The sequence below is a fragment of the Salvia hispanica genome, chromosome 1 (assembly GCF_023119035.1).
Source record: "Salvia hispanica cultivar TCC Black 2014 chromosome 1, UniMelb_Shisp_WGS_1.0, whole genome shotgun sequence".
NCBI lineage: Eukaryota > Viridiplantae > Streptophyta > Magnoliopsida > Lamiales > Lamiaceae > Salvia > Salvia hispanica.
In genome coordinates, this window is record NC_062965.1 from 1,506,109 (window position 1) to 1,520,497 (window position 14,389).

General features: G+C 35.9%; 2 protein-coding genes across 2 annotated transcripts; both read right to left on the reverse strand.

The window, feature by feature from the left end:
• Window positions 1-1,265: 1,265 nt before the first annotated feature.
• Window positions 1,266-3,289, reverse strand: LOC125220730 (dehydration-responsive element-binding protein 2C-like). The gene is made up of 2 exons (XM_048122880.1): window positions 3,084-3,289; window positions 1,266-2,561 (listed from the first exon to the last, which is right to left on the reverse strand). The coding sequence occupies exon 2, from the start codon at window positions 2,549-2,551 to the stop codon at window positions 1,604-1,606; it is 948 nt and encodes a 315-aa protein (XP_047978837.1). The 5' UTR covers window positions 2,552-2,561; window positions 3,084-3,289; the 3' UTR covers window positions 1,266-1,603.
• A 6,045-nt stretch (window positions 3,290-9,334) lies between these two features.
• LOC125220712 (laccase-12-like) lies at window positions 9,335-11,783 on the reverse strand. The gene is made up of 6 exons (XM_048122864.1): window positions 11,595-11,783; window positions 11,366-11,517; window positions 11,037-11,281; window positions 10,825-10,953; window positions 9,799-10,755; window positions 9,335-9,717 (listed from the first exon to the last, which is right to left on the reverse strand). The coding sequence occupies exons 1-6, from the start codon at window positions 11,703-11,705 to the stop codon at window positions 9,587-9,589; spliced, it is 1,725 nt and encodes a 574-aa protein (XP_047978821.1). The 5' UTR covers window positions 11,706-11,783; the 3' UTR covers window positions 9,335-9,586.
• Window positions 11,784-14,389: the final 2,606 nt, after the last annotated feature.

Genomic DNA, 14,389 nt, shown 5'->3' on the forward strand with positions numbered 1-14,389 from the left:
ACATATAATATCAACTATGTGTACAATTCATGTCAACTACATATACAATTCATGAACTACACATATATAATGTCAACTATACACCTTAATGTCAACTATAAGTTGTTGACATTTAATGTGCAGGCTATTGACAATTGATGTGCAGGCTATTGACGATAATACCACCGAGTTGACATAATCTACTTGCAGTTGACATTTCAAAAATGTTGGATAAGTGGCTGAAAATGCATCCTAATTTTCAATTAAGCTAAAAAATCTCAACCTAACAGGACCCTATAAAATGATTGATCAAATTAATATTCGTTCCGTCCCATAAAAATATGTGCATTCCATTTTTGGAAAGTTAAATCAATTTAATAATGTAGGTCTCACTATCAACTAACACTACTTTATCATACCATTCTCCTACCCTCTCTTATTTTACCATACAATTTTCCTCATCTCTCTTACTTACCAATAATATATTAATTCTCGTGCCATCTCCATTGACATATTTTTATGAGTCGGAAGGAGTATAATAAAAACATATGAGACGGAATTATAACTATTGCTATATATCAGGGATAAAATTGAATTATAATAGAATTGATAAATTTCAAAATTTAAAATTCGTATATATCATAAATTGTTAGTCATTAGCACAATCAAACATATAAGCTCATTGAGATTGACAAAATAATTATACAAACGGCTTAAAATTAGAAACAACTTTTTTTAAACACCACATTGAGTAATAACTAGCTTACAAATACTTAGTATTCTTTTAGTTTCATTTCTTCCTAAATTACCAACTCTTGACAAATTACAAATTATTAGCACCTCTTTAAACATTTTTCAGAATAGTTAAATGCAATTGAAGCCCACAAAAAAACATGTAACTGTATAAGGAGATCCAAACCACATCCACAAAACTTAGTCACACAACTAACAAAGCAGAGCACACACCGATACCCGATTTTAACCGGACACGCGGTTCGACCCAAAGCCGAACCGTGACTAAACTATTACCGCGCTCTCGATTCCACAGGCCGGTAACAGTTCAATCCTAAAACCGGAACCATCAATTCACGTTCCAAACCAAAACCGGTCTCATCCTTCAAGCCCGATCACGGTTCAACTGTTTACCTAACCAAAACCGGCGGTTTCTAAACCATGAATATCACTAGAGTCTATGACAGTCTATCACCACAATAACAATAAGACTCAACAAGAAGTAATCTTGCCAAATGGCAATATTTCTACTCAAAACACAAGTCACACAGATATAATAGTATAAAGTTTCACTATAGCAAACAGAATGTACAGAACAAAATCTCTAAACCTACTTCACTCAAGAGTCTCAGCAGCTTCTCCCTCACATTCAAAACTTTTGGAGAAACATCCTATTGTTATCACAACCAAACCCTCACAACAAGAAAACAAAAAAAATTAATTTGTTAGTATGAAATGGATACACAAACTTGCTGAGGGTAGAAGCAAGCTGGGGCCAAAAAAGTTTTCTGTTAATATACTGGGAAACACCCACACAACTCAAAGGTCCAGCCTTTAAAGAACACAATGTATATATCTATCTTTACTTTTCAAGACCATCCGCTTAAACGCTTCACATGGCCAAGTCCGAATCCAAATCTAACAATAGATCAGTCAGCAAGAGATCATAGTCCTCCTGCCTCCCGGGCTTCAGGAAGTCGAGACCGTAATCACCCCCGGAACCCGCCTGCTGCTCGTGATGTATAGGACCGTCCATTTGACCTCCATTCGCACCATACCCGGCCTGGCCTCCGTACAATCCTGAAGTGCTGTACGGGCCGTTTTCCAGAGAAGAGAGCAGCTCTTCCACGTCAAACATCTCGTCGAATGAGAATTCCTCGGCATTAGGTGGTCTATCAGCCGCACTACCGAAAGAAGCCTCGGATTCTTGCTTAACCTCCTCCTTCGCGTCCTCCTCCCTTCCCGGGGCAACTTCCACCACTTCCTCCTTGATTGCACTCATGGGGGTGCTAGCATCATTCAGTCTACTTTGGTCCGTCTTCACATTAGGTAATTCAAGCTTCTGCAAACCCCCATTGCAACAGACCTCGGACACGCTAGAGTTTGTGGATTCACACGACGAAACAGTCGTCCCTGAAGCCGATGAACTATATCCCGGGAAGTTAAGCCGAGCACAGGGTCCATACATTGCCTTGGCCGCCTCATCGTAAGCATGTGCAGCTTCCACCGCTGTGCCAAAGGTACCTAGCCATAACCTGCTCCCCCGGTGAGGCTCCCGGATCTCGGCCACCCATTTACCCCATGTCCTCTGCCTAACCCCTCTGTAATTGCACAAACTATTATCAGGTCCACCTTTCCCTTTCATACACCCCTTCTTCGATCCCTTGGCAGGCGCCTTAAGCGCGGGTTTATCATCATCGAGCTTGGTGTTGTATTCCTTCCACTTCTCAAGAACCTCTGTTACACTCTTGGTTCCGCCCTTGCGGCTTCTTGATTTCCTCTTTCTATTGAAGTCAAGGGGCTGGGATATCACATTCACTTCCTGATTTAACAAGGCCATTCCTCTGTTCCTGTAGAATAACAAGAAACCTAGTTAGATCACAAATTCAAAGACGCAACCACAAGTAGAAAACTAAATCAGCATCCACAATCACGAATTAAAGCAAACTAAAGAGTGAAGGCATGAAACAAAACCTATAAAAAGTTAGGTAATTGCATATTTGAGAGACTAGTAGAAATTTCTAGGAAAGCCCCAAATTGCTTTTCTCCTCCCCAAGTATAACCAAAAGTAAAACCTAATTAAATAAGGATAAAAAGATCCATCCACATCCGAACCAAAAATATCCAATTAAACAAGAAAAGAGACAGAGAAAATGAAAAAAAAAATGAATAATTGACTAAAATCAGCCGAAATGAACAAGAACACCAGGCGTTGATTTCAAATCACAAACTCAGAATCAGAAAACAGAGCAAATACACAAATTTCAAAACAGTATCACTCAATAACAACACAAATCAACTATATGATTCACAAAACGCAAAAAAAATAAACTACAAACAAAATCCCCAAATCGGAGACCAATTCAACGCACCTCTGAACAATTTCCCCCGAAAATGGAACCAATTCCACAGTCTCCACCGCGATTTCTTCCAAAAATCCTCTTTTTTCAGTAGCTTCTCCCGAGCTGACGCCGATTAAGTGCAGAAATTAATTTATCAGATCGATTTCAGTGTTCGATTTTGTGAGAATTTGTGATCTTTCAGTTTTCAGTGAGCCAAGAAGAAAAAATCTCCGTGGTAGAACAGCAGGCTGCGTATTTATAGCATTCTCTAGATATTTCCGCGTGAATAAAATATTCTAAAATATCGATATTATTTTATTGTGGTTCACGGATGACGTGGTGGACCGGACACCGCGTATCGAGACACGTGTCGCGTGAAGGTTCCCGAACCACATTTTGGTGTACATTTTTTAATTTTTTTTATTTAGAATTTTTTTTTGGAGGGAGGGTTTGGTTGGCTGCTGCGCCGCGTACTGTAGTTGCTTGAGAGCTAAGCAATCGATTGGCTAGTGCCTTCCACAGCTTAATCCCATCTGTTTAATTTATTGTTGTTGCGTTTTGGCCTCGAAGTTGTGGTTAATCTCAGTTTTGCCACTGGCTTTACATGTAAAAATCTTGTTTTGGTAATAATGTAATGTCTGCCAATAGGAGTTCCGGACACTTCTGCACATTTATTTTATAAAAATAATAATAAATATTCTCTCTGTTTCATAAAAATTGAGTTGTATTCTTTTTTAATCCGTCCCAACAAAATTAAGGCATTTCATTTTTTAATAAAAGATAAAACATTTAATCACTTTTACTTTATTCCATCATTTATTTACTCTCTCTTATCTTTCCTACTTTTTTCATCTCTCATATTTATTTAATATAAATTCTTAATCTCCGTACTCAAAAAATTTGTCTCATATTTTATGGGACGGAGGGAGTAGTTAAAGTAGAAAAATAATAAAATAAGAGAGAAAATAATTTTGACAAGAATAATTTTGATAAGAGTCTTCTCAATATTATTCTCTCTCTTACTAAATTATTCCTCTACTTTAACTATTTGTATTATTTTTATAAAATGAATGTGCAAAAGTGATCGGGATCCTAATGTCAGACGGATGGAGTAATGTTTTTTTGGTTATTTTGAAATCAAAATTTGTTATGGTAATAATGTGTGGGAATACATCGAATGAATAAAATAACTATATTTGTAGCGGAAATTAATTGTAATAAGAAATTATGTTATATTATTTGAATTTAGCCATGAATAGGATTGATTGAATAAGTGAGATGAACCAAGCATAGATCTCCACTATTTAATACTTGAAATCATTTAAAATATTTGCAATAATTTTTTTTAAATATCTCTCTTACTTGGTATGTTGACGTAATTTATGCTAATGTAGTTTTTAATCCCAAAAAATAGTTTTTTTTTATTTTCTTTTAAAAATAACCCTTTTATTAATTCAAATTATTTTGATTTTAGTTTTGATAATATAATACTAATATGTTGCAAAGATAATACTATGTGAAACTTTAAAAGGGGCAAATTAAATTCATTAAACATATTTTTTGAAAACATTGCATTCATATAAAAAATTTATGAGAAAAGAAAATAGCATATCTTATGTGATTATTAGATCAATAATCTCTTTTAAGATTTTTTTTTTTAACTTTTTTGCTCGGATAATAATTGTGATTGAAAGATGTGCTTTGAGAATTAAATTATATTTTCCATAAATATTCATTGAAAAATAAAAGATAATACGTTGATGTATATCAAGTAAACATATTTCTTCACTTGTTAAATTAGTGGAATAAATGCTCTCTAGTCTCTACCTTCCCACATACTTTGAGTATATGTTTATTATTGTTGTTAATTTATAATTATTTGTTTTATTTTTTTTATTATAACCAAAATTATATCACATAGTATTTCACTAACATTTTAAGAACATATCTTAAAATTGTGCCCATATTAAATGAGATAATTTATCAGATAGAGTATTGTAGTATATCATTATACTATCTTCGTGGCCACATAAAAATAGTGCTACATACGTCCCTCAAAGTTTATCACATTTTCAGATTTCCGTATGTCCTACAAAATTTATTACGTTTCACTTTTTACCAGTTTTGATTTTTCGTATGTCCTACAAAATTTATTACGTTTCACTTTTTGCCAGTTTTGATTGTAGACTTCACATTCCACTAGTTTATTCTCATTCATATTTTATTATAAAACCAATACTTTAAAAGTAGGACTTACATTTAACCAACTTTTTCAACCTACTTTCCGTTATACTCCCTCCGTCCCCGATTAGGAGTCACACTTTGATCGGATACGGATTTTAAGAAAGTAAGAAAAAATTGATTGAAAAAGTTAGTGGAATGTGGGGACCTACTATTTTATATTGGTTTTATAATAAAATGTGAATGAAGTGATTTAGTGGAATGTGTGACCTATTGGGGACGGACCGAAATGGAAAAGTGTGACTCTTAATCGAGGACGAAAGGAGTATTTCTTAAAACTCATGTCCGATCAAACTGCAAAATTTAGGAAACGGAGGAAGTATGTCACTTTTTACTTTATGATCTCTTCACTGAACTTACAAAATAAAATTATATAAAATCACTTGACAAATAAGAAATGCTCTAAATAGAGAGTATTTCGCATTTCAATTTTAATAAATTTATTTCATTTTTCCACATATTTTTTTAAAAGTATAACTCATTGCAAAATAGGATGTGACAATGTGTAAACGTAGGCGAATTCTGCAAAACAGAAACGGAATTGAGTGGAAATTGAGAGTGAGATCTAGAGACATCAAGAAAGCGGCGGAATGACATCAAGCCTTTTGCCCTATGGATAGCGTGGGACCCGCATCACAGACATGGCACTCGGACACAAGTTGTGGAGGACTGCATGCGCGCCACGTGTCAGCCTCCCACACATGCAAAGCAAGCTGGTGACGTCACCACTTACGAATCTAGCGGAAGTCGCGAAATCCGACTCTTTTTTTTTCTCTCAAAAAGCGTAAGATGGTGACGTGACGACTTTGCAAGAAAGGAACACAAATTTGTGGTTTTGCTCCTTCGGTCATTCCAAGCAACTTCCACTTCCTTAGTTGAAGAGAGAATTCATTTATTAGTCTCTTTGTAGCAATAAAAATAACCCACTTCTCATTTTAATTTAGAGTGAACAACCTAAATAGTATCTGATTTTTCACTTTCGTACGTAAATGATACTTAATCTTTATTTTATATCATTTTTGGTATCTATAAATCACATTTTTGGTACCTGATGTAATTTTCTTCCCAAAATACCTTTTAAACAAATACATTTAAGTATATTTGAATGATATTTATGTACAAAAGTGAAAGATCAGATACCATTTATGTAGTTCACTCTTTAATTTATCTTAATCAAGATGATCTATTACCTAAAACTGGTACTGAATATATTCTCATTTTATGATTTTGGTCCTATACTTTATCTTCTGAATGTTTGCATCTTGAACATTTCAACTCGGATCATAATTAGTCATACACTAATAATTTCGTCAACATTTTTAAACGGCTTTAACCCGATTCTGACCGATTTTGATAGTTTTAACAGTCTCATTTGGGTTAAAACCGTTTAATAAATCGGTAAAAATTGGGTTAAAAAAGTTTAAAAAATGACGGAATTGTTAGTGTATGATCAATTGTGATCTAAGTTGAAATATTCAGGATGCAAAAGTTCAAAAGATGACGTATAGAACCAAAATCATAAAATGAGCATATGTTCAGGACCAGTTTTGATCTTTACTCTTTTCTCTATATTACTTTACTTTTTCCACTTAACATTCAGAATAAAATTGCATAAAATTTTGTATCACACAAAAAATGAGTCATCTCATTGAGGACGGATCTCACCCTAAAAATAGTGTTGTTAGTGGAAAATAGTGATGGATTATAGTACTCCATAAATAAGTAAATAAAATATTGATTTATTAAAGGCGATTGTTATGAAATAGTAATGTTTGGAAATTGAATGATTTAGATGATCGTACTAAAATGATAAAATATAATAAATTTATTATGAACGGACTGTTGAATTATTAATTTGCATTGGTGGGCTATATTTGATTTATTTTTATGATTGGATTTTTGTTATTATTCATTATGGAAGCAGCCTTAGCCTTCAAGTATTTGAAGGGAGCCTTAGCCTTCAAGTACTACTCCACTAAATTATGTTTCTTCCTAGAAAGTGTGAACTTAAACAATTTGATTATATCTAACAAAAATATGGTTGCTCAAACTGTAAACTATCCACAGCGCCAATTTATAGCCAAATGAATCACTATATATACTTTACACATGTATCGAATTCGCAAATTTTGACAAATAAATGAATCACTATATATTATATGAGTTGTATTCGCAAATGTGTCAACTTTAAATAAGGATAATTGGTGTATATATTTTGAAAGTTTAGTTAAACTCTGTTTTTGTATATAAGCTTTACATATGTATTTAAATTATGGAATTATTGATTTGTTATAGTTATACAACTAGTCAAGATCATGATACTAATATCATTTAATGACTAATTTATATTATATTATTGGATATCATGTAAGCGGTGAAACAATGCCGTATTATACTAAATCAGATCTCTATTTGTTAAATTAAGATTATGTAAAAAAATAATAAAATGGAGGAAAACTTCATTTGTGAAAAGTTCATTTCCCTGTCTATAATATGATACTAGTGCAAAATGCAAATCAATAATAGGTTATGTTAGCACTAAAATCTTAATTGATCATAAAATCAAAACAAATAAACAATTAATTAATTTACACATATATTTTAAAGTTTAGGTTAAATAAGACTAATTAGACTGAAAAAATAGTATTACAAAAATTTACAGTTGATTTATTTTATTATGACACTTTTTGAGCTCTTGAACCACCAACACAACTACACAAGTAACACTTAAAAATCGATTAAACAAAATGAGTGTTGCGTTTCCACTTAAATAAGGCTTAACGTAATAATTGCAATTTTCCATAGTCATTTATGAATTATTTTATGTAATTGGTCGCAATATTGTTGGGTTGGGTTAATATTTACTTATATTTGGACTCAAAATATATTTCAAGAGTCCAAGCCCATGTTTAATTAGTAATTACTGTATGATTCCAAGCTTAGCTAAATTCATCCTTTTACAGTAATGAAACAGTTGAATTTTGCTTTCCAATAATCAAATTGGTTCCTCAACTGGCAATTTGATGTAGGAGTATTTAATTCGGGAAGAAGATTTTTTCATGTTTCAACGAAAGCGATCGATGATTCTCGAAGTTTCTTGAAGTGTTGGACTTGTTCAAGCCAAAACTGGTGTGCCGCCCGCTGTTGAATCAGTAGAGTAATTGATTCAATTCAGCTGATGTTTATTGGTTTCATTATTTTCCCCCAATTTATGACCTAATTTCGTGCTTGCGTAGCTTAGTCAAACAAAATTGAATGCAATTTTATTTCCTCATCTTATTGCTATGCGTTTTCTGAAATATGTGAATTGATTCTGAGCTAATCACCATTTTTTCCAGAATTTGTAACTGTTGCTGCATTTGCTTGATCATGTTTAGAGCATCCGCATCGCGTCACGATGCGGGCTCTATCTCGAGACGAGACCGCATCGAGACGGCGATGCGGCCTCCATCTCGTCTCGACGAGACGGGACATCTCGTCGCGTGTCGCGCGCGGAAGAGGCCGGCCTCGAGACAGCTCGCCACGCGCCTTGGCGACGTGGCGTGCTTCGGTTCGTGCGTGACTCCCACTAGCGGGCCCGCGAGTGGGCGTCGTTTATATCCGTTTAAAATGTTTGTTTTTTTGTTTTTTTTTAAATCAGGAAAATTCGAAAATAAAATAAATTAAAATATTGTAATTTTTAATTTTTGTAATTTTCAATATTGTAATAAAAATCGAAAATTAAAATTAAAAATACTCCATAGGATTTCAATTATGTATTTTTCGTATTTTCGGATGTTGTAATTTTTGTGGTTTTTAATGATTTAATGAATTATTAGTATTAACTTAATATTTCAATGAAATATTAATTGAATTTGTTGGAAATAAAAATAAAAAATGAAATTGAATGAATAGTTAAGGGATGAGATGATTAAGAGATGGAGGGATGTAGGTGTTGTCTTTTAGTTAAAAGTACAGTGAGGACCATGAATAGTGAAGAGATGAGACGGTTAAGAGACGGATAAGAGACATGATGCAGATGACCTTAGAGAGGAGGCTAGCTTGCAATGCAATATAATTATTGAATATTTGGGGAAAAAAGAACATACTTTTGAATAATGAAAAACGGTGCATCTATATGCCTAAGAACATGAGCTGATTAAGCTGAAAGGAACAAAAATAGTAGAAGATTTTGCCCCCAAATGTGGGGGGAAATAAACAACAATGGAACTCAATATGCTGCATCTTGAAAAATACTGGTTTTCCCTTCTTGCAGGGCTCAATAATCTGCTGTAGAAATCATTGCAGGTTAACTAGCAAGCCGGAAGATCTGCCGGAGCCGCCTCGAGCGTTTCCAGTTCGCCAATCCCGTTCTCGACTAGGAACGCCGTTGCTAGGCCCCAGCCGATGTGGACGTCCAAGTGACAGTGCAGCAGCCACACCCCTGTTTTCAGGTCAATTAGTATCTCATTGTGACTAATTCGTGTTAGTTATTTAGTTAGTTAGAGGTTTAGTCGAATCGAACCTGGATTATCTGCAACGAATCTGATCACGGTCCATCCACCAACGGGGAGACTAGCTGTGTTTCGTAGGGGAGGGTCTACGAGATTGAACTTGCTTGTGTCTCTGCTCGGGTTGAAGTTTCCGAAGCCTTCAGCGACTATGTAGAAGTCGTAGCCGTGGAGATGGATGGGGTGGTTTTCGGAAGTGAAGATGTTTGTTCCTTGTAGAACTACCTGTACTGTTTCCCCGTATCGCAGCTTGTAGAGTTTGGTCCCGGGGACGGGTTGCCAGAGGGAGCGGCTGACGTTCCCGGTGTAATCGAATGAGACGGGAGGGTTTGCAGGGAAGTCGGTAGTGAAGACGCCTTGTATCCGTTGCTGGTGTGCTTGAAGCAGGGAGTAGGAGGATGGCAGCACGAACGACACGTTGTTCATGCTGGCAGTGAATCGAGTCCCGTTCGGGCCCTGGCAGGTGCTGTTGCTGGCGCCGGGGGGGCAGTTTTTGAGGCCTAGTCCAGCGGTGAAGAAGAGGTTGTGATCGATCTTAGTTGGCACTTGGACTTTTCTCGGGCTTCGGAAGCTGGTTGTGAAGGCGGTGGCGGTGGCAGTGTCGTTGAAAGCCGGCATTGTCGGCATGACCGGCTTGATGGTGGAGCCTTTCGCGGGGCAGGGGGCGGATTTGTATTCTAGGATGGCTGTTGTTGTAGTGTTGTCGAATGGTGCGCCCTGAGCACTTGCGTAGGCTCGTGCTGCAATGTAGTATCGTGCGGGTGCCTGGTTGGCGGTGATTAGGACGTCGGTGGTCTGGCCTGGCCCTAGCATGAGGACATCGGTGGTGAAGGGCTTAACGTAGGAGGCATCGGCTCCAACCACCGTGAGCTTGTGATTGGCGACTTTGAAGAAGAGCTGCTGATTGAGAGCTGAATTGACTACTCTGAGAAGATTTGTCTCACCGGAGTCCACTGGAACGACTAGTGTATCTGCATCCGATGGAACGAATGTGTCATTTGTGAGGCATCGGAAACAGAAGCAAAGATTTGTAAACCAACCTTTGCTAGAGCAGTTGTACAGGTCTCCAGGCTGGCCGTTGATTGTGTAAGCATCGGAGACGTTGGGAGCAGCTCCTGTCCTCGTGGCTTGTCTCACGACAGCGATCGGATCAGCGTTCCACCATTCACCTGACCAACATTGACATCAGCCACAAACTGAGGTATTTTAAAAGACTCTGCTTTTGTTGTTTGCTAACTGAAATGCACATTACCGAGCAGAAGGGCAGTTTCGCGCGTTGGCTTCTGGAAGGGATACGAGTCCCCTGCTCTCGGGTGAATGATCAAAGCTCCATAGACCGTAGCTCTGAGCCACGAACTGTGAGCATGCCACCACAGAGTACCTTCTTGTCCTTGGATGGTGAATCGATACGTGTAGCTCCCTCCTGGTCTAATCGGGCATTGAGTCACAAATTCCGGCCCATCAGCCCATCCAGTCCTAATCTGCCTGACACCGTGCCTGCAATATAAACCGAGCCGGATCATTTTCACTACACGTTTTAGATTATTTCTTACTTCGTGCATGCAAATTTTAGGCATTTACCAGTGGATGGTAACGTTGTACTTAGCTCTGTTGACAACGTTAACCACTAGCGTATCGCCATTGTTCACTTCCAGCGTAGGCCCCGGGAACATCCCGTTAACAGTGATTGAGTTCTGAGTCTTGCACAGCCTCTTCACTGGAGTTGCTTGCACCTGTTTCACAAAAAAATAAACTTCACGAACAAATGTAGAGGATAACAACGCAAGAGTTAGGACGGCCAGAAACATACGACAAAATCATGGTAGTGGACTTTCGCATTCGTTTCCAGCACATTTCCGGTAGAGAGGAAAAGGAAAGCGAGTAAGACGAAACAGAAGCTGCTGTTTTTAACTCCTTCCATCTTCGTGTAGTACTGTCGATGGATGGTTGAAGAGGCGGTAAGAATGAGTATTCGGGTTGTTTGTGAGAGAGTGGGAGAGTGGGAATTGCTTATATATACAGAGGAATGGAAGAGAGAGGGTGGTTCTGAGGTAGGCAGATTAGGTTAAGATAGTAAGATTAGGGGCTATACGTAGTTCAACTTTGTTTAGTTGTTGCAACCACTGGTTGATCAAGAATCAAGAAATCTTCACTTATGCTTAATTTACAAGACTTGTTCTTGAGGTGGGAGGTTAATTAATTTTATTTATGACTATTTTTTCCCATTTTCTTTGGAAAAACATTCTCATTGGAATCTTCCTTTGTGTTTGTGGTGATATTTGATACTTTGCTCATGTCCATCTTTCCCACCCAACTATTGGAAGTAGTCAACCCAACATGCTCACACACACACACACATAAAAAGTTCAAGATATATATTTTGAGTGTGTGTATTGATGCAACACTCTTTGTGAGAGATACCAAGTCAACTAGGGTATGTTAGCTTATCTACATGTAGAAAAAAAAGAGTTTGATGAGGCTATGATTTAGTGATGGAATTATTGAATTAGTAAACCAAAACAAAATGACAAGTTGAATGCAAATATTTGTGTGTGGTTAAAGAATTGGAGTAGAAACCACAATTGATTACTTTTGAATGAACTTTCTTTCCTCAAGTTGGATCTTGTTCAAGTTATTTACACATGTTACACTACAAGAAAAATAAAGGTGGAATAGTGATATTAAAACAATGTGAACATACTTGGAAATTACTAAAAAGTATGGATTTAGTTAATTTGATTTATTGGTCTGGTTTTATTTTTTTGAAATATATATATCAAATTGATGATAAACAAAGGGAAATCTCAAATCTAATAATTAGTTGTCTATTTGAAGAGTGACTGATGAATGCAATGAACCGTAGCATTTAACATGGTCCAAAAATGATTAGTTCTTTGACAAAATAAAGCAACAACAACAACACACAGAATTAATAAAAGTAAACAAATAAATGAAAGATAATTAATTGTGGAGTGCCATTTTACATTCAAAAAATTCCAATAGCATTTTTATAAAAAAAAATCAAGATTGGATATATATCTCGGAATAAATAATTAATTGTGGATTGCCATTTTACATCCAACAAATTCCAATAGCATTTTTATAAAATGCTAAAAAATCAAGATTGGATATATATCTCGGAATAAATTTAGAGACTAGCTAAAAACAGCTTTGTAAATAGTTGTATGTATTTCGCTTTTAGATATCATTTTCCGCAAGGATCTAATGGTTGAAATATTTTTCATTCTTACTAAATTTGTGAATACGCGATTGATATAAACTTACCTTGGCAAGTTTGGATAAAATTAGGATGCTCAAAAGTGTGAAAATGTGGCAAAATTTTCAATGGTAAGATGGTATTCATAATAAACTAATTTTAACTAATTTGTTCAACCAATAGAGACTCGTTTTTCAAAGAATCTTGGAGTTCTTTTTTAATAGCAATTAAAATTCAAGAACTATTGGTATTTCTCTCCATATGTCATCTCAAATGCAATAAAATGATAAATCAGGGGATTTAGCTTGTGTGTGTGTGTGTGTGTGTGTGTGTGTGTGTTTATAATTGTGTCGATTTTATTGAATTTTTTCCTATATATAAAATCCAACCCTCATGCTAAATATGTGGTGGTGGGGTACAAGTATTTTTCATATATTCTGTTATTGAAAAGTGAGCAAATTCTAGATAGATTACGTACGTTGAAGTATGATAGAGAATGGTATTGGACAAAGTCTGTTTTTTTGTTGATTAGGTGAGCTTAAAATAATATTGGGTGACAAAATAACTAGATGTTTGTTTAATTTAGTCTCCATCACAATTTAGTTAAGAGAATCCCATAACGACAAGTTAAATAGTGAAGGTAGGTAGCCTGTCCTATGTGAAAATATGTCTGACTTTTATGTTTCGTTTTCTTACTACCTCTCATAACAAATTATTACACACATTGACAATGCTATGCGCGCGCACATGTACATAAAATGGCGCAAGGAAGAGAGATGGGGCCATAGTAGATATTAGGGCTCGGTAAAGTATGAGGGTTAGGTTGTTACCGACTGATTTAAATAAGGATCCAATTTGTTAAGATCAAAGTCGAACACGACAGTTCTTAACCCGAACACGTATTTGAACCAATCTTTTGCAATCGTATTTGAACACGACACGAATTCGTTAGCTATATGATCACATTCATGTTGGCACGATACAAACTCGACAATGCACAACAACCATATGATAACGATATGAAACGATTAAAAAGTGTTGCGGTGGAGATATGTGCTTACAACGTGGTGATGGTGGCGGTGGCAGTGGCGGTGAAGATGTGGAATGGAGGAGCCACATGAAAAATTAGAAAATAAAAACATAATCGTAATAAAGTACTAGTCGTAATAAAATAAAGAATACAAATTAATTATATTATTAATAATATTCAATATTAATGGGTTATCGTAACATGGAAGTATCTTGTGATTATCGGATCAACCCAATAAGGACAAAAACATAAAGCTTGCATCAGTTCATTATTTTCGTGTGTATCTGTATCGGGTCGAAAATTCTCAAAATTCTAAAGGAACTTCATCATCAAATGGCTGAAAATAGTTTTTACAATA